The sequence below is a fragment of the Meriones unguiculatus genome, chromosome 18 (assembly GCF_030254825.1).
Source record: "Meriones unguiculatus strain TT.TT164.6M chromosome 18, Bangor_MerUng_6.1, whole genome shotgun sequence".
In the NCBI taxonomy this organism is placed as follows: Eukaryota; Metazoa; Chordata; class Mammalia; order Rodentia; family Muridae; genus Meriones; species Meriones unguiculatus.
In genome coordinates, this window is record NC_083365.1 from 76,896,846 (window position 1) to 76,921,959 (window position 25,114).

Here is a 25,114-nt window from a genome sequence, read left to right on the forward strand (position 1 = left end):
CAAAAAAGCTTGTGACACTCACTCTGTGACACTTGTTTCCAGCATTGTGAATTCCTGGTCTTGTGTCTCCTAAGCCCTTAAAATTGTCCTTATTGTTCCCAAACCTCTTTCCCAAAATTTTCTGCTACCTCTTTGCACAGTTTTGTGCTATCTACAGTCCTAAAGGGCCTGAGACATTTGTGTGTGTATGTGTGTCTATGTATATGTCTGTATATGTGTCTGTTTGTCTGCCTGTGTGTGTGTCTATATGTATGTGTGTGTGTGTCAGTGTGTGACTATGCGTATGTGTGTGTATGTGTGTATTTGTGTCTGTGTCTGTGAATGTGGCATATTCAGGTATCAGTGTGGAGACTAAGGACAACTATTAGAAGTCAGTTCTTTCCACCGTCGGTTCTGGGGATTGAACTCAGGATGGAATGCTTGCTTTTGTGCAAAGTATTTTTAGGCGCCGAGCCATCTTGCCATCCTTCAGTACAGTTCACAACTTGAAAAGCCCAATATATACAATTAGAAGAGGCATAGCATAGCTTCTAAAAACACTCCCAAAGTGGGATGAAATGGATGGACACAGTTGTCACTGATCATGGATTATATGAAACCCAGCAGGATCAGTTCCTTGATTATGGCTCAAGGCCATGAATGATTATTTTTGGCTCTGTTCTTTGGGTTTTTGTGGCTTCTGTACTCTGAATCACACTTCCTTTTCTAATGAAAGATAGCCTTTGTTAGTGGCTGAATTTTTTTTTTTAATCTTTCTTTTTATAGAGGTTTGGGAACCTAAAGTTTTGTTTTCAAATTTTCTACTGTCTTGTACCTTTTTGGTCCAAATTGGTTATATTTCACTAATATAATTAAAAAACTTGGCTCTTCTGTATGTCTTACTTCTGTGTGGTTTTGTATTAGACAAACAAATGCATACAAATCTCTTTAAAATAAGCTTTTCTCTACTTTGTGCTTCCAAGGCTGCTTGGGACAACTGCTGAGGGCAATTCTCTTATGATTCTTTAGGGGTCCAGTGAAATAATGGAGAGTATTGCTGGGAGTACCTTTGTTTGCAAGTTTGTTTGTTTGTTTTTATCTGACTGAGATGTCGCTTCAGAGCTTTCTGTTGTGTTTCAATAGTCTTTCAACTCATCCTTTATTTTAAACAAAAGTTTAGATTTTTTTTATGTGTATGGGTGTTTTTCCTACATGTATGTATGTGCCCCACATGTGTGTCTGGTGCCTACATAGGCCAGAAAGAAGCAATTGGATTTCCTAAAACTGGAGTTACAAATGATTGATGGTTGAACAGAGGTTCTCTCCAAAAGCAGCCAGTGATCTTAACTACATTGTCATCTCGCCAGCCTATTCATTTTCAATTTCATATTTATTGAGACAGGGTCTCTATTTGTAAAGAAGGCTGGTATATACGTATCCCAGGCAGACCTAATTTATAGTAATCCTTCTTTGGAGATTACAGAAATGGGTCACCATGTCCTGTATTTTTTTTCTCTTTTAAAGATAATGATTTACATACAGTAAAATTAACTATCCTTTTTCTTTCTGTAGTTCTGGGAATTCAATCCAGAGTCTCCTAAATCTGGGTAAGCTCATTACCATTGAAGTGTAGCCCAGCCCCAAATCCACTACACTTCACAGTTCTTTGAGTTATGCTACAACTGTGAGTTATGTTCTGCCACTGAGCTATGCTTCCAGCCTCATGAATACTCCTTCTGAAGCATGGAAGCATCCTTTCATCCTAAAAACTTCAGGATCTACCAAAGAATTCTCAAACCATACATCCCACATGAAATGTAAACTACAATGATCTATGTTTCCGGGGAATTTAGGTATCAGTAGAGGCATTAAGAAGGCTAATAAGGGCTGGAGACAGTGTGAGGCTCAGAGGTTAAGAGCACTGTCTGCTCTTCCAGAGGTCCTGAATTCAATTCCAAGCAACCACATGGCGGCTCACAACCATCTATAATAAGATCTGATGCCCACTTCTGTCATGCAGATGTACATACAAATAGAGCACTCATGTAAAATAAAGAAATAAATCTTAAAAAAAAAGTGTTAAAAATAAAAAAGAAAGAGAAGGCTAATAAAAGCCAGGCATGGTGGCACATGCTATTAGTCCCAAGCACTCAGGAGGCAGAGGAAGTTGGATTGTTGTGAGTTTGAGGGCAGTCTGGTTTATAAAACAAGTCTAGGATAACCAAGGTCACACAGAGAAATCCTGTCTCGAAAAACAAAACAAACAAAACTAAAAAAAAAAAAAAAGGCTAGAAAAGGGGTAAGCAGTTTGGGAGTACGAAAAGACATGCAAGTTTATCAGAGGGTGAGCTCCCTGAGAGTAGAAAGACTGTGTTCAATCTTCCTTTCATCTTTTTTTTTAAAGATTTATTTATTATATGTTTTCATGCACAGCAGAAGAGAGAATCAGACTCCATTACAGATGGTTGAAAGCTACCATATGGGTGCTGAGAATTGAACTCAGGTCCTCTGGAAGAACAGCCAGTGCTCTTAACCTCTGAGCCATCTCTCCAGCCCTCCTTTCATCTTTTTATTTTATTTTATTTTGTGTGTGTGTGTGTGTGTGTGTTTTGTGTGTGGGTATGTATGAAACGTGTGTGGCACATACATGGTACATGTGTAGAGGCTGAAGGACAACTTTTAATGTGAGTTGTCTTCTTTACATGGAGTCCAGGGATCAAACTGATGTTTCTAGGTTTTCATGGCCCTTACCTTAATAAGCATAGAGCCTAAGTAGTTAAATTTTACTTAACTAAGCCAATTGAACTCTCCTCATTGGGATTTGCTGGGAAGCTAAATAAAAAGGAATCTCTTTTCTAGTCTATGCTTGCTTTAAAATATTCCTTATTCTTGTAAGGAATCTATGTCATAGCTATGTTCCTGCCCAATGTGGTTCTCCTCCTGCCTTGGGGGATGTTTCCCACCAACCCATGAAGGTAAGAGGGGCAGGAGACAAGGCACAGAGCTTGGAAGACAGGTGAGCACAATGGAGGTCAAACACTCTAGGAACCATTTGAGGGAGCTAGTTCAACTTTAATTCCAGAGAACAAAGGCTATATACTCCTTGGAGAGTGGATGAGGGGTTCCACGGATAGATGTATATAATTCGTTAAAACTAGGCAGTTCAAAGATGCTTGATTTGCATTAAACAGCATGCTTGTATTGTATGAACGGGAACACAATCCCTAATTATCCTATAGGCACAGGAAGGGGAGAACTAGTAGGGAGCTGCTATATATCAAATGTGGTTAGGGGCATCTATGTCTAGAGACATTCTGCAGATGACGTCAGGCAGAGAGCAGGAGGCCCTGATGGTGAGGGGGAGTCCTGCACCTAATGCTGAGCTCAGAATGGCTATCAGGACAGAGAGGACTGCAAATCTCAACTGCAGGATCCTTCCAACACCAAGTATAATTTGTGAAGATTACCCACCTCCCAGCAAATTTTACTCTTAGTAGTTGTAGTGCTATAATCCAGCTATGTGAGAGGCTGAGGCAGGAGGATTACAAGTTCAAGGCATGCCTGGGCCACAGAATGAGTTCAAGGTCAATCTGGACAACTCAGCGAGAGCCTGTCTGAAAATACATATATACAATAAATAGCTGGAGGTAGCTCAGTGTTAAAGTACTCATCTACAATATGAGAGGTTTTAAATTTAATCCCAGTAAAACACCACAGAAACACACACACACACACACACACACACACACACACACACCCCACAAGGCTTGTAAGTTTCCCTTCACCTTGCTGCAATTTGACCCAAGAGTAGATAGATAATAGCCTGGGAACACTTTGAGGCACACTGGGGTTGCTAAAGGATGTGGTTTGTTGGCTTGTTTTCAGCCATCTGTCCTGCATTAGAATCATCGTAGGCAGAAGGCAGGCCATGATGCAGGCAGAGAATGTGGTAAGGTACCCACCTAGGATGAATTAGTTACTTTGTGTTACTGTGATAAAACACTGAGCAAAAGCAACTTTTGGAAGGAGAGGGTTCCTTTGGCTTATATGTTCCAGTTCACAGTCCAGCACTGAAGAGAAGTCAGGGCAGGAACTGAAGCAGAGACCATGAGGGAACTGCTGAATACTGGCTTGATCAGCTTGGTTTCTGATACAACCTAGGACAGCGGCCCAGGGGTGGCACTATCAGAGGGTGGGTGTGGCAGTGCCTAATTCCCTGAATCTTGGCTCCTAATTAGTGATCATTAATTTTTAGGATGACAATTGACATCTTTGGATCCACTCTAAAATGGTTTCCCCAGCTTGATATTTCTAGTATTCTCTTAAAACTTTTCTTTAGATCACACACACTTGGTGGTATATATCCTAAGTGTGGCTACACAGTTCAAGGAAAGGAGGCTACAGGGAATGCTCTCCTTTAGGCTCCTCTGCCTTTGGTTTGGGGTGGGGTACTTCCAATAAAGCCTGGAGGGTCAAAGGTGCAGAAGTTGGGACTAGCAACTAGGCCCCAGTATATGCCAGGTAGAAATTGCCAGGTGCTTCTTTGGACAGTCAAAATGTAATTAGTTAAGCAACAGGGATGATGAAGATGATAAGATTACAGTAATAATGATGATGGTCAGTATAAAAGCGCCCTGTTCTGAAGATCTGATGTGCACACGTTAGTTTAACAGAAATTAAGTCACACGGGTGCTTTAATCCATGCCCTCAGAGTATCCAGTTGTTTTCCTCTGGGAAGCCCCATCTTTGTTATCTTGACTTTGTGACTAGAAGCCTGCGCAAACCTGGATCCAGAATGAAGCGTATTCCTTGTCGTTGCTATTATCACCACGTGTAAATTAAATATCAAGGAGAAAAATCCTAGGTAAAGCCTTTAGTTTACAATACTGTGCGAAGATGTGAATAAATAAAAGCCGTTAAAGCATATTTTTTAAAAAGGAAAAAACAGCATTCAACAAAACCTGCATGAATTCAATTAATTTTGCGGACTTGAAGCACGTCCAAGTCCAAGAGAGAGTACAAGAGAGTGGCAGTTTCTTCTTAGCGATGTTATCTAGAGCGGACCGGACAGCAAAAAGGATTGACTTAAGCCGCTGTTAGCACAGCTGGGCACCCTTAACTAGGCAGCAGCATGCTTCCAGTAAACCCGAAAGGGAGTGGAAGCCTGGGAACGGAAGTTCCGGAGTTCGCCCCGCCCTGCCCAGCTGCGTTAGTTCCGGGATTAGGCCGGGTCAGCATTACAGCTACGGCTGTATAGCCGCTCTTTAGGGTTCCTAGCCGGCTGCATTTTGGCGCCGGGCCTCAGCATGGCTGCCTCCAGGGTTGAGGGCCGGGCAGTTGCCACACTTTCGTTTTGCTGACCGTCCTTGTAGTTTGTGCTCTTGTCTTTCTTGGGCTACTCCAGCAGACATGTTCGCTAAGGCCTTTCGGGTCAAGTCCAACACAGCCATCAAGGGATCGGACAGGTGAGAATGCTTTTGCTTAGTTTAGCGTGGCCCACATCTAGGGTTGCACATGAGAGGAGACCCCAAGGAGCCAAGCAGGAACGTTGGGAACATTTTGAAGATGAGATGTAGGGGGCGTTCTCCAGATGCTCTTTTGGACAATAAAGTTTAGTCAGCATGTAGTGGGCTCAAACTAAGTTTTGTGGAAGATGTAAAAGGAGGGAATGCAGGCACCCTGTCCTCCATGGAGTTTAGAGCCCATGGGGAAACTCAGGTAGTGTACCGAAAACTAAAAGTATAGGGACAAAGCGCATTAACGACTGACTACTCTTGGCCAGAGACCGCTGGCATGTGGTGGCAGAGCATAAGGAAGCTGTGGTAAAGAAATGTTATCTTTTCAGTCACTGTCGCAGACACAGATGCCTCCTCAGGAATTTGGAACCAGCTTTCTTTACGTGTCATACTTTGTGCCATAGTAACCTTTTAATCATAAGTTGACAGATTTGCCAACCAGTCTAAAAAAGAAGTGGGAAGAGCATGGGAGATCAGATGGGTTTCCTTGACTTTCCAAAGACTAACTTTGATTGTTCAGTCAGCAGCTGTGTTCCGATGCCCAGGAAGTTGCGGAAATAGGTGACACAATGAATAAGAAGGCTAATAGGAAAGTTGAAAACAGGGCTTTGTTAACTAGGCAGCCCTTCTTCAGCCTACATTTTTATAATTATTCTGAATTTCTCTACTTAATGTCCATCAAGAAGATGGTATTCATGGTGCTGGTGTGCTTTCTACAGGAGAAAGCTTCGGGCTGACGTGACAGCTGCTTTTCCCACCCTTGGAACAGATCAGGTCTCCGAACTGATACCTGGAAAGGAAGAGCTAAACATTGTGAAGTTGTATGCGCACAAAGGGGATGCAGTGACTGTGTATATGAGTGGTGGTAACCCCATCCTGTTTGAACTGGAGAAAAATTTGTATCCCACAGGTATGGCAACAAGATAAATGCCCAGACTACAGTCCTTGTGTAACACTTGTTATTCTCTGTTTATTTATTTTTGTCTCCCCCCCTCCAACGCCTTTTCAGATAAAATGAACACCAAGATTCCCAATGCTATTCCTAAGGATCTTTTCAGACCTAGAAAGACCGTCAAAACCAAATATTGCCATAAGAGGGCTAAAACAAACAAGCAAACAAAAAACTAGAAAGACTGACAGTTGCAAAGTTCAGAGATAAAGGAGCTTGGAATATTTGGAGAGAGCTAAGGTGTTGCAAAAGATGGAATTTTAGGGCATGTAAAGAAAATACCCTGTAAACTGTAAAAGGCTTTTTCTTAACACGGGGCAGAAAGCCTAGGCTAGGGGATAAGCAGGACTAATGAAGTTGCCTCTTCAGCTGTGGTAGTTACACACTTCACGTGCGCTGCTTCACAGTGGGTTTTCCTAGGCTCTGATTTGTTGTCTAAGACTCTCTGCTTTATTATCTTTGCAACAGATCTGCTTTCTCTTTAGCAGCTGACACCTACTTTGGCACTTGGGGCTTTTGCTCCAAGGTAGTTTGGCTGCAGCAGTACAGTGCAGTTTACTTATTCTACTCACATCTCTCCCTCCAGTTCACTGCTGTACCTGAAGACACTGAAGACAAATACAGACTTTTTCTTTCTCTAAGAGTTTTACTGCTTAATTACTATGAAACTAGGAACTCAAAATATAGATTTGAGAAAGTTTCGAATTTTCTTATAGACTGGCTATCTGTTTTGCTTCTGAAGTTATGTGTGAAAGCCTCTTTGGTTTCTGCTGCGAATTTTAGTTCTGTGTGGCCATTTTCTGCTGGTAGTCCTGAGGAGCAACAGGTGCCACCAACTCTCGGCAGAAACCAGTTCCCGGGTGTCAATAGGGCTCTGCTTTAATCCTGAAGGCAGTCTCTCTGGCAAGGCTCTTTTTTTTTCTTTGTGTACCCTTGGCTGTCCTGGACTCGCTTTGTAGACCAGGCTGGCCTTAAACTCACAGTGATCTGCCTGTCTCTGCCTCCCTGAGTGCTGGGATTATAGGTGTGTTCCATGTGCCCAGCTAGCAAGGCTCTTTTAACCTCTACAACTTTGAACTGAATGTTTTTTCTTTTCCCTGAATTCTAACTAAAGTGAGCGCAGCGTTTGGTGTTTCTAGTTCTCCAGCAGGCAGTGCTTGCTGATCAGTGTTTCTTGGTCTCTTTTGGTACAGTGTACACGCTGTGGTCCTATCCTGATCTCCTGCCAACTTTTATAACATGGCCACTGGTCCTCGAAAAACTGGTCGGGGGAGCAGGTAAGAGAATTTTTCTGTGTTCCAGCTATTGCTTGAAATTACTTCAGTAATTATCAGCCACCTTACTACTACTTAGCTACTACTCATTTCTTGTGTTCATATGTTGAAAACTGTATCTACCCTTTCTGTGTGCGTTTCTCTCTCTCTCTCTCTCTCTCTCTCTCTCTCTCTGTGTGTGTGTGTGTGTGTGTGTGTGTGTGTGTGTGTGTGTGTTATTCTTCCCACTTAGCTGATTCTATGAGTTCCCTGGACATGTCTGATTCTGCTGTAAGCCTTTTATAAGTGATATGGAAGCAGTTTGTGAACTGCCATGTACTTTACTTTAAATCAGTAGAGAAAATAGCACCTAATGCTCCTATTTGTGAGTCCTGAAATGGAGAGCTGATTCTCACGTTGATACATGTTTCTTTGTCAAGTGGAAGGGCTTATGATAAAGCAAGCAGGATAATGATGTTAAGCTGCTCTGTTTTTGTTTGTGCAGATTTGATGCTGCCGGGTTTAGTGGTGCCCTCTACTGGTCTGCCTCAGGTACAGCAAGGCGACCTCTGTGCCATTGCCTTGGTGGGGAACAGGTAGTGTTTCGGACAGCTGTGCTGTTTGTGTGTGGATGGGGGTGCGGTGCTGAGGAACAGAGGTACAAGGGAGGTGGAGGAAAATGACAACTCCCAAAGCATGTGGACCAAGAACTGAGAGAAAAAAAAAGGGTTTTTTGGAAGAAGCAGATAGATAGTGGGCCCTTGGAAGGCAGCAAGCCTGTGCAGAGCTGCAGATCTGGGCACAAGATATTTGATGCTGCTGAATTTTTAAAATTTACTTTAGAGATAACTTTAGATTTATAGGAGAGTGTAAGAGATGGTGCAGAGTTCTGATATGTTCTCCAAAGACCACATCTTATGAAACCAATTGTAGTTATCACAGCTAAGAAGTGTTCTCCTAGGGGCTTGAGACATGACTCAGCGGTTAAGAGCACAGGCTGCTCTTCCAGAGACCCTGAGTTCAATTCCTAGCAATCACATGGTGGCTTTCAACCATCTGTAATGGAATCTGATTCCCTCTTCTGCTGTTCATGAAAACAGTGTTCATATACGTAAAATAAATAAATCTTAAAAAAAAAAGTGTGTGCCACTGCTGCCTAGCAAAAGACTAAAAAAAAAAAAAAAGAAGTGTTGTGCCAATGCTGTGAACACACTCAAGCTCTACAACTTTGTTTTTGTTTTGTTTTGTTTTGGATGCTGTTTTTTTGTGAGTACCTTTTTCTATTCAAGGATCCAGTCTAAGATACCGCATTGCACTTAGCTGTCCCTTCTTTTAGCCTTCTCTATATATGACATCCTCTTGCTTTTCCTTTTCTTTCATCATCTTTACCTCCATCAACTGCATCATTACCTGTATTTTTAATACCTTTATAGAAATATAGTTTACATACATAAAAAGCTTTCCTATCTTAAAACCACGATCAGATGGTTTTTAGTCTATTTGCTAAAACATACTGAGTCATTACCATGTTGCTTGTTTTTGATCCCAGGGCCTTATGCATGCTAGGCAAGTATTTTACCACTGAATTGTTCCCTCAGCTTCTACTGCTTCTTTTAAAAAAGAAACCAAGAGTCATTGTATGGACACATCTGAAAAAGACTTTGCCTGACCCTTCTTTCTGGCTTCCTTCCTAGAGCTCCTGTGGCAATTGGAGTGGCTGCCATGGCCACAGCTCAGATGCTGGCTTCAGGCCTGAAGGGAAAGGGCTTCTCTGTGATCCACACTTACCAGGACCACTTGTGGTAGGTGCATTCTTCTCTTTCTAGGGCGTGGGGGTGGCGAATGGAGAGAACATGAACCTGAGGTTTTTGTCTAGGCGCATCCTCATGCAGCTTGTTGGCACCAGACTTCCACCTACCTGCCAAATGTGGGCAAAGTACATTTCTGTTGTTGTTCTTCACACAATAAATTTGAGACAACTTTGGTTATTTTCTAAGCCTGGAATTGTCCCAGACAATTGTCTTAGACTTAGGTATTGTTTGCCTTGCCCTTCACTGTAGTGATGTTCTTATAGTGCTAGTTATTCTGGTTTTGTGCATTATATGCATTTTAGACACTATTTGGTCCTAAGACAAGTACTTCTGAATCCAGATCAGTTGTCAGTGGGATAACTGATTACTTTATGCTCTTCAAGTCTCAGAATCCTCACTATGGAACACACATTCTGGCTATAACAATGCATATGCCTATAATCCTAGCACTCAGGAAGCTCAGACCATCTGAATCTCAAGTTCTAGGCCAGCCTAAACTACGTAATGAGACCCTATCTCAACTTCCCCTTCTGCTAGCCCACACCCTGCCAAAAAAGTCCCACAAATCCCTAGTCCTACTGCTTTTGAGAAAAATCATTATTTATTGTTCGAGAAAAGTGAGATTAACCAGACGAGGAGCAGGTATGTGGCTCTGAAATGGATTGTTACAGCTAGAGTGTGTGTTTCATAATGAGGAATCATGTCAGTAGCTTCCTCAGCCACCAACCTCACCAACATTTATCTGGTTAGGACAGCCTACACATACTATTAGAGATATTAATAAGCCTCGCTGCAACCATTTGTTAAAGTTAGTTTAACTGTTAGCTTTACTGTGTGCTCTGCTGTGTACCATCCCAGGTTTTCCTGTCTTACGTCTGAGAAGTAAGCCGTCATCATCTCAGCTTTGCACATTTGATTGCATTTCTTTAACCCTGCCACCATGGGTTTGTAGTCCAGGTGTTTGTATTTGTTAGAGAGGCTGAGCCCTGGGTTTTCATTTCACCAAACTGCTAGAATCTTAATCATACTTTTTTCTTCTCTTCCTTCCTTCTTTCCTTCCTTTCCTTTCCTTTTTCTTTTTCCTTTCCTTTCCTTTCCTTTATCTTTTTCCTCTCCCTTTCCCCTTTCCTTTTCCTTTCATATAGCCTGGGTTAGCCTCAGATTCACTATGTAGCCAAGGATGTTTACATTCCTGATCCTCCTACCTCTGCCTGCTGAGAACAGGGATTACAGGCAGGTGCCATCATACCTGTTTTTATTTTCTGTTTTGGTGTTTGAGTCAGGGTCTCTCTATATAGCCCTTGCTGTCCTGGAACTTGCTTTGTACACCAGGCTTACCTAGAACTCACAGAGATCCATCTGCTTTTGCCTCTCAAGTGCTGGGATTAAAGGCATGCACTGCCACCACACGGCTCATACCTGGCTCTAATCATGTTCTTTAATTCAAAGTGGTTATTTAACTCAAGGTGGTCCTATGCAGGGAGCATTTTCAGTGCTTTATCTTTAGCTGCCTTCTTTTTCCTTCATCTGTTATATTGAGAATTGGCTCAGGGCTTTGCCTGTTAGCAAGCATTTTACTACTAAGCTCTTGAGGGCTTTGTTGTTGTTGTTTTGTTGTTGTTGTTGTTGTTTTGATCTTTTCTGCTCTGCAGCTCAAGCTGGCCTGGACTCACTGGGGAGCATGGGACTTTTCTGGGCTCAGAATAATTGAACTGAATTGAGATGGGCATTCATCACTTGGTTGTCCTGGATGCTCCTGCCTGTTGGCTGTACTGGCTTTAAACACCTGACTGACTCTCCTCTGATTGGGGAGGGTGAATGTTGTAGCTAGTGCTTGGTGTTTCTGACATTAGATTTTTCCAGGAAATCTGGAGACAAGTCCTCTCTACCTGCCATTGCCCCACTGGCAGTGGATCCCACAGATAGCAATGAAAAGAAGGTGGACCTTGGTCTGCATGGAAACCCGAGGAGCCTGGCGCTGGAGGGAGGGGAGAGCAATGGGAAGGTTCCTCAGCCAGAAGCCTCTGAAGATACTAGCTCTGGGGCCCTGAGTCAGGATTCCGTGGATGGCAAGCCCCTTCAAGGTACGACTTTGAGGTGGAAAGCTCACATATGTCTTTCAGATCAGAATAGCATTGATGCTCTGGGAGAGAATGGCAGAACCCTTATTTTGGTTGTACAGTAGTTCTGTACTCCTTACATAAATCATGCTCCTATGTGCCTGCCTGTCTGTCATTTGGATAGTTTCCAGCTATGAGCCCCCTAAGGCTTCTGGTTCTAACTTCTCTGAATGAATATCTCTGGCTTAGTGGCACTGTGTTTGCTTCTTCCTGTGGGCTAATCCTTACAGGATTGGTGCTCAGGAGTATGGAAAGGGTTCAGTGAGATGGCTCAACAAGCAGCAGGTAAAAGCACTTGCTATACAAGCTTGACCACCTGAATTCAGTGCCTAGAACCCATGATGGAAGGGGAGAACTGACTCCTGAAACCTTTCTTCAGGCTTCCACACACAAATATGTGCTCACCCTCGCACACACTTTTTAAAAAAGTCTGCAGCCTGGGAGCTTGGATGCCCAGGGATGGCCTCATTTGAGCCAAGGTATGAGAGGGTAGAGAGTTTGCCATGCACCAGGCAGCACTCGCCCCTCAGGAAGGGTGTGGTTCTTCCCTTTCTTTGCAGAGCAAATGGATGAGTTGTTAGAGCAGTGCTTCCTGCATGCCTTGAAGAGTCGAGTCAAAAAAGCTGACCTCCCTTTGCTCACCAGCACTCTACTTGGCAGTCACATGTTCTCCTGCTGGTATGGAAGGCGCTGCTCAGTGGGAGCTGCAGACATGGTCTCACAGCTGTTATTGGTGGTAAAGCAAGTGGGTGGTAGGGGTTGGTCAGTGACATGTGGGAACGGTAGAGCAGAAAGGTGGTCTGGAAGGTAACTAGGTTCTTGGCTTTAAAACCTTCAGTTTTATCTAGTGAAAGGATCCTAAGGTCAAAATTCTCAAGATCCTCTGACTGCTGTTTTTGCCAAGGTATTTCTGAGCTGTCTCTCACAAATCAGGTACTGTGGTGTAGGCTACAGATTCCTTAACAGCCTTTGTGAAGAAGTGTTGTGTACTGCTTCACCCCGCCCACTTAGGAAAGTTGTGCGGGGAGGAGAATAGGTATGAAACCTATCCCATTGATAATGTAGCCACTAGGAAAGAGGGTGTTGACTTTGAGGATGGAGCCATCAAGGTTCAGTGGCCACCTCCTTAGCATATTTAACCACGGCAAATTTCAAGTAGTCACAGGGTTTTTCTAAGCCCAATTTTCCAATACTTGTAGAATAGCTGTAAAGTTGCACAGCCTGTCATACACCAAGCATCTGTCAATGTATACCGGAAGAGCAGGGTCTTTTCTGCATATGGCACAACCAGGCACTGTAGCTCACACCTGTAATCCCAGTACTTAAGAGGCTGAGGTAAAAGGATAGCAGTGAATCTAAGGCTAGCATGAGCTGTTTAGTAAGTTTCAGATCAGCCTGGGTTCCAGAGAGACTCTGCCTGTAAAAGAATGAATGAATGAATCAATGAATCAATGAAACCACCCTTGTGAGACTGCTTTGAAAATCAATAAACACATCAGTAAACAAACCCACCCCATATATACACATAGCCTGCTCTGCTTCACAGCAGGTGGTGTGTTGTTCCAGAGACGCTTCTGGTTTTGAAAGTGGTAATTAATCTGATCTCTTCCTGTCTACACGTGGCCTTGAGGCATCCAGGACAGCTGTAGGATCCTTGTAGGAACCCTTGGTGATTTGTCTTGTTCATGCTAAGTTGCAAGTAACTGGGAAATGATTTTTCAGAACTTTTTCATGGGCAGGTGTTAGACTGGAGTAGGTTCTAGGATGGTCTCCCTGACAGTCCCACTGCTCCCGAATATTAGGTTTTTAGAGAAAATATAAGTCCTAAGGAGAGGGAGGATTCACAGTTTTCATTAGGAACTTACGTCCTTAACTACCCTAAGACTGCTTTAAGCAGGCATCAGTAATGTTTCTGTAAATAGCCAGATAGTAAACAACTTAGTTACTTCAGACCATGAGGCTGCTGTTTCAGATCCTTTGCAGTTGTCCACTGCTGTGACCAAAGGATAGTGATCAGTGTGTCTGGGTTAGTTAAGCTCCAGAGTGCAGTTTACTGAACTCTGGTATAGACCTGGCTACCCTGGGTATGAGCTTGGTATGGTTCACTTTGAAGTGGAGCTTCTGAGACCATAGGAGATCCTGTGGCTTGAGAGAACTCTAAAGCTGTGTCTGGTTACAATAGTCACTAATCACATGTGGCCAGTTAAGTTTAAAGTTTAAAATTGAGGTCCCCAATCAGAGTAGACACATTTCAAGTGTTTCATAGTCATATGGATGACTAGTGGCTACCATTTAGACACCACAGATGGAGACATCCCATTGTCACAAAAGTGTTATTATATGTTCTGACTCAGAGTAGTTTGTAACCCCTGTCTGTCTCTGATAACACAGCTGGGCAGAGAGCTCTAGAATGGTAGGCTTTTTTGACTATGGGGGAGGAAAGGGTGACCTGAGAAAAAAGTCGCTTTGTGCCACGCAGGTACCACATTTACTGTTTTGATTTAACTTGCCCTTTTTATTTTTTATTTTTATCTGTCCTAGCCCTGAAGGACAGCAGCTGGATATAAAGAAGTCAAGCTATAAAAAGGTAAGAGCCAACACCTTCTTTAGTATCTACAGAGTCATGTAGGAATACATGATCTAAGATGGCTATGGGAAGCCCTGTGAGCAGGGAGGGCTTCAGGTAGAACTGATAAGTCTTTTGATTCTAGATAAAATGGGAAATAATGAAACTTCTTGGGCAAAGGCATTCAGTCCTTTCTCTCCTTTGGTCCTTTTCTATCTGATTATAGTCTGACAGCTTCACCACTTAGTTTAGCAACCTCTTTTTAAAATTTTATTTTTTTAATTATGTGTAACTGCATGAGTGCTGGTGCCAGAGGAGGTCCCTGGGGCTGGAGATAACATGCAGTTTTAAGCCACTGAACAGGGGTGCTGGGAACTAGCCTTGGGTCCTCAGCAAGAGCAGGGTGAGCTCTTGACCACTGTGCTCCCACCCCAGTGTGAACTCTTGACCACTGCACCTCCAGTGTGAACTCTTGATCACTAAGCTGTCCCAATGTGAGCTCTTGACCACTGAGCTCTTGACTGCTGAAACATGTCTTCAGCCCTCTAGTAGCTTCTTGCTCCCCAACTTACAGGAGTGTGTATAGTCTTTTGGTTCCTTGTCTGATGACAGCAAAAGCTGGGTCAAGTCCCCACCTTGCACCAGACCTGGCCTTGCATGGGTGGTGCTCCATTGGTGGAGTCAGTGAAGACCCCTATATTGGCCCCTCTCCCTAGCTCTCAAAGTTCCTCCAGCACATGCAGCAGGAGCAGATTGTCCAGGTTAAGGAGCTGAGCAAAGGGGTGGAGAGCATTGTGGCTGTGGACTGGAGACACCCGAGGTAAGTGCAGGCTTGTCACTGCAGCTCTGTTGGTTTGGGGGCACTGGGCCACAGCCTGGGGACTGCCAAGGCACTAGTATAACATGCTTTTTCCTTTCTTTGCTGGGTTTTAGGATCACTTCTTTCGTCATCCCCGAGCCTTCCCTGACTTCCCAGACTGTCCAGGAAGGTAGCAGGGAACAGTCCTATCACCCTCCAGATATAAAATTCCTCTACTGTGTCCCAGCCAACATGACCCAGCTCTTCCTGGAGTCTGGCCACAAGTGAGTTTTGGAGAGTAGCCCTGTTCTGCCTATATGGTCCTGCACTTTCCCTACATCCTGAGTGGTGTTTCCCTAAGACTGGGAAACCTGCTCTTCTACATGTAGTATCATACGTCCTTTCCTGGGGTGGCTTTTGGGTTAGGTAAATGAGAGACTAGGCCTCTCCATCTGCAGTTGCCCTTCAAGTAGCCCTGTTTGCCTCCCTTAGGAAAAGAAGAAAAGGGCAAGAGCCAGGGGGTGTGGTGTACACACCTGTAATCCCAGCACTTAGGGAAGCAGAGGCAGGAGGGTCTCTGAGTTTGAGGCCAGCCTGGTCTACAAAGTGAGTCCAGGACAGCCAAGGCTACACAGAGAAACCTTGTCTCGAGAAAATGAAAACAAATAAACAAAAAAAGAGGCAAGAGCCAAGGAAAGTGAGCAAGGAGTCTGAATGTTTACAATTGGGCCCCAAGTACAGCTTGAATTAACTTCTGGTTACCTCTCTTTCCTAGGAAGGGGAGTACTCTTGAGGGCAGTGAGGTCCGAAAGATCATCACTGACTATGCCAAGAGAAACAACCTCGTGGATACAGACAACAGAAAGTAAGTGGGCACCGAGAATAGAGTCTGTCTTGTTAGGTCTTCATTTTGGCAGACAGACATGAAAGGATTCAGGGAACAGGCTGGCAAGATAGCGCAGTGAGTGGAGGTGCTCTCTGCCAAGCCTGTGGCTGAGTTCAGCCCTCAGGGCCCACACGGTAGAGAGAACAGACTGTAAAGTGTCCCACATGTCTTACACTTAGCTTTGTGCCCTTGTAGACTCACATGGACACATGTAAGAATTTGAAATGTAAGAACTTTAGAAACAGGATGGGAAGGATTCTGGAATGGAAAGCAGACGAGCACAGCAGCTTAGAAACAGGCAAGCCCAGTGTTTACAGACCATGGGCTGTAGACATGGGTTGTTGCCTGGAGTTCAGGTTGGTTACATGATATCAGCATGGTTCATAAGTCAAGTACATATGGCAGTTGTCAGGAAAATGCAACCTGGAAAAACTATTTAATCAAAGTCATTATGGATTTTTGCTATGATTTTTCTTATATATGGCTACAGATGATATGCTACTAGCTAAGAGTTGCACTGATGTTTTTTTCTTTTCTAGAAATCCTCATGATTTAGAGAGGAAGAGAGAGACCTAAATGCTAGTACCCTACTTTTTTTTTAATTGTTGATTTTAAATTACTATTTATTTTGTGGTGTGGGGAACAGAACCTAGGGCTTCTAGAAAGCTAGGTATGCACTCTACCACCATACCCGCAGCCCCAAGAGTTTCCTTTAACTATGTGGACCTCTGGGGTATTATGTAATAGCTCAGTCCATGTATACATTGTAATGACCATAGCATTTAGCATTTATACCTTTCCTTCCTTGTCTCCTTCCTCCCTCCCTCCCTTCCTTGCCTGTTGAATGAAATCAAGTCTTGAAAGCCATGGTCACATAGCAGAACTGAGCCAAGAATCCTGGTCATTCCTTCCCACATTTTCTTCTACCATTTGCCGCTCTTTGCCCTCTGATTAGTGGGCTTTCCTGCCTAATAGCCTCTGGGTCCCATACCTCAGTGGTCTGGATGGCGTAGAAGGTACCAGTGATGGAAGCTCTCACTTTGGTTGGAATGGTTGAGGCTTAAATTGCCCTCATGCCTCTTTTTTCCCTTTAGTCTGGTGAAGTTGGATCCTATCTTATGTGACTGCATCTTAGAGAAAAATGAACAGCACATGATCATGAAGCTCCCGTGGAATTGTCTTCTGACCAGGTAATGGACTGATAGTTCCTTTTAACTTTACTGCACTGCTGCCCTTAGTATCTACCATAGAACTTCAGAATGGTTATTAGCCTGGACCTGGGGCAGAAATGTGAATGCTTGCGTTCAGACCTCTGGTACCTATGGAAAAGCCAGGTTGCAGTGCATATCTGTAACTGCAGTGTTGGGGAGCAGGGTTCCTTGGTCTGCCAGCTCAGCCAGGTTGATGAGCCTCAAAAACTAAGAAGCAGGTGATCGAGGAACCCCGAATTGACCTCTGGACTCCACGTGCATGCATCTGCACACCCCACACCAATAAGTGCATGTCTTCTCCCATACAGATTGTTACTATTTTAGTCTGTGACTTTCTTTCCATAAACACAGGCTAGAATAATTCTGATAAGGAGAGCTGCTGACAGTTTGAGCCATTATGACATGAAAGAACTTGACAGAGAGAAAAGAAAAACATTAACTAGAAGTAAGAACTTCAATAAAAGAACCAGTTAAGAAGGCTGGGGAGTTATCTTCAAAGGAAAGATCCTTGATACTTTTTTTCTGTAGAAGCATACCTGAAAATAATTCTTTTTGGGATCCAGCAAACTATTTGGCTCCTGCCAACTATCCTATCACATGTTTATATGAGTTTTTTGGAGCACAGCATTGGATGTCAGAGTTGAGTTGGCTTTTCTCTGTTGTGTTTTTTTGTTTGTTTTTTTTGTTTGTTTTTGGTTTTTTTTTGAGACAAGCTTCAGTTTGTAGCTTAGGTTGGCCATGAATTTATGCCACTGTAGAGTTGAATGTTCTATGAAAGATACATTATTATTATTACAAGTTGCCTTGAGGTGGCTCAGTGAGTAAAGCCCACCTCACAAGCATGAGTACCTGAGTGAATCCCCAGAACACAGGTAATGCCAGGTGCACCTCTGTAATCTCCATCCTTGTCTGACAGACACAAGAATCCCCGGGAGCTCATGGATTACTGGTGTGTGCAGCTGAGGAAAGCAAAGGGACCATGTTCCAAACAGGGTAGAAATTGAGGACCAAGTCCCGAGATTGTTCTTTGACCTCCACATATGCACCATGCCATACAGGTGTCTTCACTCCTTCATACAAGCACACACAAACACATACTTGCACTCACTTCATACATACATACAAAAGATTAAATTAAAAAATGCATTACTGGGACACATGAGAAATGTGAGATAGCATTTGGTGGCAGTAAGCTGGTAAGGCACATTTTTGAGACAGGTAGGCAAAGCAAACACCAGATTACCAGAAGGCCAAGCAAGTGATGACTCTGCAGGCACTCAAGTCACTGTTTTTCCCATCTCTGAATCAGTCATGTCAACCTTGGCTACACCTTGGGGAACTTTGAGACATTGAGTTCATTGGTCTGTAGTTCAGTTCCCCAGGTAATCTCAATGCTTCAAAGCTGCAGCCAGGTTGCAAATCAGTGTGCTACAAAAACTTGTACTCAGTGCTCATGGTAGCAGGATGCAGAGAGATGCTGTCTGTTGCCTTTATCTATTTATAACTCAAACTCTTATTTTAGATGTTTGAAAAATCTGCAGCCTGCCTACCAAGTGACATTTCCTGGACAGGAACCCATTCTGAAGAAAGGCAAACTCTGTCCAATTGATATCACCCTTGCACAGAAGACGTATAATAAGAAGGTAATTTAAAAACTACTGGGGCTGGGGCTGGGCAACTCAGTGGTAGAGCGTATGCTTTGCCTGTACTAAGGTCCTGGGTTTCATCCCTACTACAACCCCCCAAAAGAAAGATCCAGTGTTTGAGATTGGTGAATTGGTTTCCGTGCTAAGGTCTGGTTTCCTGGTATGACTGGAGACTTTTGTATTGGAAGTGCCTATGCTGTGTGCCTGCACTGGCCCTGGGTGAGAGGTGTCATTAAATCATTTCCTCCTGCCCTCTGGGATTTTGTACTAAGAAACTTACTAGAGCTTGTTTCAAAAGTGAATATTTAAATTTGAGTTTTTCCATGGTACTATCTTATAAGCCTTCATCTCTTACAGAATCTACTCCTTTGGCCTGGCTCAATGAAAATAGCTTGTAAAAGTTTCACCTTGGCAATACAAGTTGTAGGGAACAAATTATAACTTCCCTCAAAATGTGTAGAATGCTGTCATCTGCAAAAGGAGTGTCTTTATTCTGCAGATCTAGAGGAGAAAGATGGATAGAAATCCTGAATGCCCAGGCTTGGGTTTAAAACAGAGAACTTTGTAGAATGTGTGGTTCTGGGCCAAGGCTTTGGAATTCCATTGAGACCTTTTAAAATTTCTTGACCTTGAGCACCTTACTGAACTTCTGGTGCCTCTGTTTCTGTTTCCTGCCATATGAGTTAACTTCAGTGACCAAATGAAGGCTGTGTGTCTGCTAATAACTTAGCAGGAAGTAGTCTCTGAATGTGAGCCAGTCATGATAACCTTAATTAGCAACAATTACATGCCAGACATTATACTAATCACTTTTTTGTCTATTAAGCACAAATTTCTAATTAATAATAGATCTGCCCAAAAATGAAGCTGGTGTTCTATAAATGATGAGTTATTTTCTGGAGGGCTGTAAGCAAAGATTCTTTCTGTGGCCACTTGGGGGAAGATGTGGACAGGGCCACATGGCCCAGAGAGGAGACTGGCTTTCCAGTGTGACCTGTAAAGCCTTGTTTGACACTGTGTATAGCAGCCCCTCCAGACCACCCTGAGAGTAATCCTTTACTGTCTCTAGTTGTTTCAAAGCGGCAAGAAGATTGTAATGTTTACATATTTATTTTAAGTTTTGTGTGGCGTGGGTGGCATGTATATATGCCATGTGTGTGGTCTGGTGCTTGTGGAGGGTGAAAGAGGGTGTCAGATCCCCTAAAATTGGACTTACAGACAGTTGTGAGCTGCCATGAGGGTGCTGGGAATTGAACTTGAGTCCTCTGGAAGATCAGCCAATGTTCCTAACCACGGAGCCATCTCTACAGCCCTGGAGTGTGAATTTTTTTTTTTTTCTCCTTTTCCCCTTGACAGGGTTTTTCTGTGTAGCCTGGCTTTGTAGACCAGGCTGGCCTCAAACTCACAGAGATCCACTTCCCTCTGCCTCCTTGAGTGCTGGGATTACAGGCCTGCACAACCATACCTGGCTTGTATTGTGGTTTTTATTACTGTTTTTTTTTTAAAGATTTATTTTGTGTGTATTTATTTATTTATTTATTTTTTAAGCTGCTTGTGTGTCCGGATACCACATGTGTGCAGTTCCCATGGAAGTCAGAAGAGGACATTAGGTCCCCCAGAACTGAAGTTAGAGAGGATTGTGAATTGCGCTGTGGGTGCTGGGAATTAATTTGGAAGAGCTTCAAGTGTTATTAACCATTGGGCTATCTCTCAAACCCTGGTTGTGATTTTTAAAAACAGCATTGATGCTTTCCTTTTTTTTGTCCTGAAGTCACATTCTTCTCATTTGTTGCTAATAATGGAAAAGTGCCATGTTCTTGATTGGCAATGTGATCTTATAAAATATTTTATTATCAACATCATCATTATTATCAGGGTTGGGGACAGGGAGTATACACGATACAGTGCATGCATGGGGGTTAGAGGTCAACTTTGTGGCGTTGCTTCTCTCTACCTTTATGTGTGTCCCAGTCACTGAATTCAGGTTGCCTAGCTTGTACAACAAGCACCTTTACCCACAGAGCCATTTCACCAGCTTGCCAGTTTCTTTTTCAGTTGTGATAATGGTTTTGCTTTTATGTTTAAAGCAGTCCTTATCTCTCAGGGTCTGGTGGTACCTGCCTCTAATCCCAGCATTCAGGAAGCAGAGGCAGGAGCATCTCTGAGTTAAAGGTCAGCCTGGTCTATATAGAGAGTTTGAAGCCAAACAGAGAGACATACTTGGAAATCTGTCTTAAAAAAGAAAAAAAGAAAAATACACTGAAATATTATATATAATGTATATAATACTTATAAATATATATTACATGTCCACACACATAGATATATGTATAGTGATCTGAAGTATATTGGGGTTTGTTGTAAAGTAATCTAGGAGCCAGGAGTAGATGTGATGCAGATAAATCCAGACTGCCTGTATGTTGACAACTGTTAAAACTGGTAATGGGTATGTTGGAGTCCATCACATTGTTGTATACTTTTTTGATGTTTTGTTTTGAAACTGGGTCTCATAATGTAGTCTTGGCTGTCCTAGAACTTGCTATTTAGACTAGGCTGGCCTCTTACTCTAACTCACAGAGATCCATCTGGGTCTGCCTCTTGAATGCTGGGATTAAATGTGTATATCGTCATGCTTGCCACCACACTATTGTCTGCATGTTTTAAATTATCCATGGTTAAAAAAAACTTTAAATAGATGTTATAGGTAGGATGGATTATCTGTTAGCACATATAAATGAGGTAGAGAAGGTCATTTTAGAACCATGAAGTATAAACTATTTGTACAGAAAGGCACTAAGGTTACAGGGATAGAGAACTGCCGGAAACATGAGTGAGCTGGCTGCCAAAGGTCCTTCAGAGGAGAGAGCATACCATAAACACCCACTGTCAGCTTACTGTCCCCAGGTGACTGTGGTCCGGAACTTGGAGACTTATGGTCTAGATCCATGCTCAGTGGCTGCCATCCTCCAACAGCGATGTCAGGCCAGCACCATCGTCTCTCCTGCCCCTGGGACCAAAGACAGTCTACAGGTGCAGGTCCAGGGAAACCAGATCCACCACCTTGGGCAGCTATTGCTTGGTGAGTAGCCCTTCTGAGAAGACATTAGGCTGGCCTAGCAGAGCTCTCTGCTGACTCACTTGAGTCTAGTCACTTTTTTGCAGTGGTTCTACTTCACAGTGGTGCAAAAGTGATAGTCATCTAATAGACACTGTAGTTCAGGTTGTGAAGTTTGAACTCTTCTAGAACTAGCATTGGCTAGACAGTCTGTTGAAATGCTAGGTAGTAGCAAGGGTTGCCCCACCCCTATCAGTCATGTGACCATGGTGAGGAAACAACCAGAATGCCATACTATGTTGAACCACTTAGCTAAGGTGTTCTCCAGCTTAGCTGGATTATGTGCCTTCTCAATTTACCATATTTTCTTTCTCTCTTTTTTAATTAAAGTAATTTTATATAAATTTGGGTGTTTTGCCTGCATATATGTCTATGCACTTTGTGTTCCTGGAGCCCTCAGCGGCCAGAAGAGGGCATCGGATCCCCTGACATTGGAGTTGTAGATGTGAACTGCTATGTGGATCCTGGGAAATGAGCCTGGATCCTCTGGAAGGGCAGCAAATGCTCTTAACTGCTGAGCCATCCCACCAGCTCCTCACTTTACCATACTGTCAACTTATAAGTGGTGTGTAAGGGGACATAACCCCAACAAGGAGCAACATGCACACACACACAGGCATGCACACTTATAGCAGTTTATAGCAGTGACCAGATGAAACCAGGCCCTTTTCAGAAACATACATATTCTTAGCTTTTCTCATCTTTCCTTTTTAAACATCATATACAGAGTACCCAGCTGTACAGAGTTCAGCTGTGCTTTGAGAGGGCGCCTTTTTGGCTATAACTGGGCTGTAGGGTTATTGCCTGTTTTACAGATGGGAAAACTGAGGTCCAGAGAATTCAGTGCCTTGCCTGGAGAGCCCCTGATTTTGAATACTGTAGCTGGGCTCTGAATCTTTTTATTCTTTAGAGCCAAAGTTCTTTTGATTCTCTTTGAGTCTCTAGCTTCTACTTTGTCCTTCATTTAAGCTCTCCTCCACAGTTCTGCCTGAGTCACCTTTCTGAAATATTTATTATCCTATCACTTCACCTACAAGGCCTTTTGTCTTATCTGTGCCTTCAGGAATAAGCTCCTGAGTTTGAGGAACAAGCCTTCTGAGCCTGCCCTGTTTTTCCTGAAGGCTTTCTCCATAGCTCCCTTACATGTCCTAACTTTATCCCAGCCAGTCTCTGCTGTTCACAAATATACTTGACACTTGACGTCTACCTGCTTTTACGTGGCTGTCTCCTTCCCTTCTGTGCCCTCCCATAGCCCTGGTCTTGTCTATCCTCACAGGGTCACTTGCTCAGCTCAGGGGTAGTGTGCATCTCCCTTTGAACATGGTAGAAATGAGCAGCATCTGTGCTTCACGATTGTGTTGATATTTCTGATTGGTGTCTGGAGCTTGTCTAGTTTTTTCTCTAATGTCTGAACCCTCTGCAAAGTAGAAGTTGAGATAGACCTTGCGTTTTTCATGCCTGGCTCACATCCAAGAGATGGGCACATAGCACATACATAATAAGTAGAGTTATCTCATGGCCTGTGGCTGTCCACAGCAGTTAACTTCCAGAATTGAGCTCATTTATGTGATGAGCCCCATGCAGTGGAACAGGACTAAGAAGAGACAGAAGAAAATAGATGAACACACATGTAAACAGAAATATAGCTTCAGTGGTTCCAACCTCTGGGTTGTGACCCCTTTGCAGGGTTGAAGGACCCGTTCACAGGAGTTACCGAAGGCCATCAGAGAAAACAGATATTTCCATTGCAATTCACAACACTAACAAAGTTAAGGTTATGAAGTAGCAATGAAAATTTTATGGTTGGGGGTCATCACAACATGAGGAACTATTAAAGGGTCACAGCATTAGGAAGGTTGGAAACCACTGATCTAGATGGTAAGCCAGCAGGTGAAAATGACCAAAATATGCCCTTCAGCCACACTATGTGGTAAATGGTCCAAACCAGAAGGTGTCACCAGAGATGAGCTTGAACAGGATGTAGAAGGTGGGTCATGTGTTGAATAACATCCTTGACAGCAGGGATGAGCACACGGGGGCTTAGTGGACAGGGAGGGGCAGGATGTTATAGAGCCCAAGGGACATGGGAAGCAGGGATGGGCAGTAGGGACTTGAGACCAGGCTCGGCTGAAGATTTTCTTTTTGGATTGTAGAAGAGTATCGGCTCCCTGGAAAATACATCCAAGGCCTAGAAAAGGCCCCCAAACCTGGCAAGAAGTGACAGACTCATTTTATGCAGTGGATCCCATGGGAACCCAGGTTCTGAGCTGGTAACTGAAATGAGCATTTTCAACTTTTGCAAATAAAAACTGTAATTCTTTACCAAAAGCTTTTATTCTAATCTAAATCTGAATCCCCTCTTATCTTTCACTTAGTGAAAATGTTCATGTGGTTTCTCTGATTTTAAGGCAGGCCACCCCATCTAAAGCACAGCAGGCAGAGCCCTCCTGTTTCTAAGCCCCTCTACCAGATAGACTCCAACTTTCAACTTATTGCTCTTGTGACCTAATTATCCTCCTAGGTCTGTCGGTCCTTTTGTGTCTCTGTAGTGTTAGTCCCGTAGAAAACAGCCTGGCTATTCTCCGCCGTCAGTCACAGCAACAAAAAGATTAACTCTCAGCTGCAGTAGAATTTAGGCCAGTAGATACAAGAACGATAAAACACAGAACATGGGTTTCCTTGTGACCATGCTTCTTCCCTGGCTGTACACAGCACATGGCCACTGATGACTAAGTGATGATATGACTCCAAGATGGCAGCTTTGCTGTAGTGAAGGCTTAGGCAACCAATGCCTTCCTTAACCCCAGCTTCTTGAGCCTGGGCTCCTGGAAGGCTCTTCAGTCAGTCTGTAGAGGACTCTGGAATTCCCTAAGAGAACTGCACAGGGAGGAGCTGTGTGTCCATCTGATCAAAGGAGGCACTGATGTCAGAGATGTTCACCATTCTCATGCCACCTTGGTCTGTGCAGGTCATTGTTCTATTTAGGACTCTCAATGGAAATAGTCATAAGAGCTGTGTAATTATAAATTCCTTAAGAGTTCTTGGGTTTTATTATTAAGAAAGAATTACTTTTTTTTTCTTTCTCATCTGTTTAAAAACTGAGATAAGAGGCTTGCTCATCTACTGTCCACCAAATCCCTCGTTTTAGACCAAGAAAGAAAGAAAAGAAAAGAAAGATGTGAGTATAAAAATGTGTGTGGTAACTCTTAACTTTCATTCTTTTTTTATTATTATTTTTTTTATTTTTTATTTTTTTTGTTCTT

At 43.2% G+C, this 25,114-nt stretch overlaps 1 protein-coding gene across 4 annotated transcripts; it reads left to right on the top strand.

The window, feature by feature from the left end:
* The first annotated feature begins 5,188 nt into the window (after positions 1–5,188).
* Positions 5,189–24,973, top strand: Eif2d (eukaryotic translation initiation factor 2D). 4 transcript variants are annotated; one of them, XM_060372051.1, is made up of 16 exons: positions 5,189–5,444; positions 6,215–6,405; positions 7,638–7,721; positions 8,203–8,293; positions 9,392–9,499; positions 11,372–11,592; positions 12,189–12,306; positions 14,170–14,215; positions 14,911–15,014; positions 15,128–15,277; positions 15,769–15,858; positions 16,974–17,069; positions 18,613–18,733; positions 21,641–21,815; positions 24,005–24,121; positions 24,955–24,973. In XM_060372051.1, exons 1-15 carry the CDS (start codon positions 5,389–5,391, stop codon positions 24,070–24,072), a joined length of 1,719 nt encoding a protein of 572 aa, XP_060228034.1. In that variant the 5' UTR covers positions 5,189–5,388; the 3' UTR covers positions 24,073–24,121; positions 24,955–24,973. The 4 variants fall into 4 exon arrangements, with proteins under 4 accessions (XP_060228034.1, XP_021495778.1, XP_060228035.1 ...); XM_021640103.2 differs by lacking the exon at positions 24,955–24,973 and having other exon boundaries at positions 24,005–24,179; XM_060372052.1 differs by lacking the exons at positions 24,005–24,121; positions 24,955–24,973 and having other exon boundaries at positions 21,627–21,759.
* Positions 24,974–25,114: the final 141 nt, after the last annotated feature.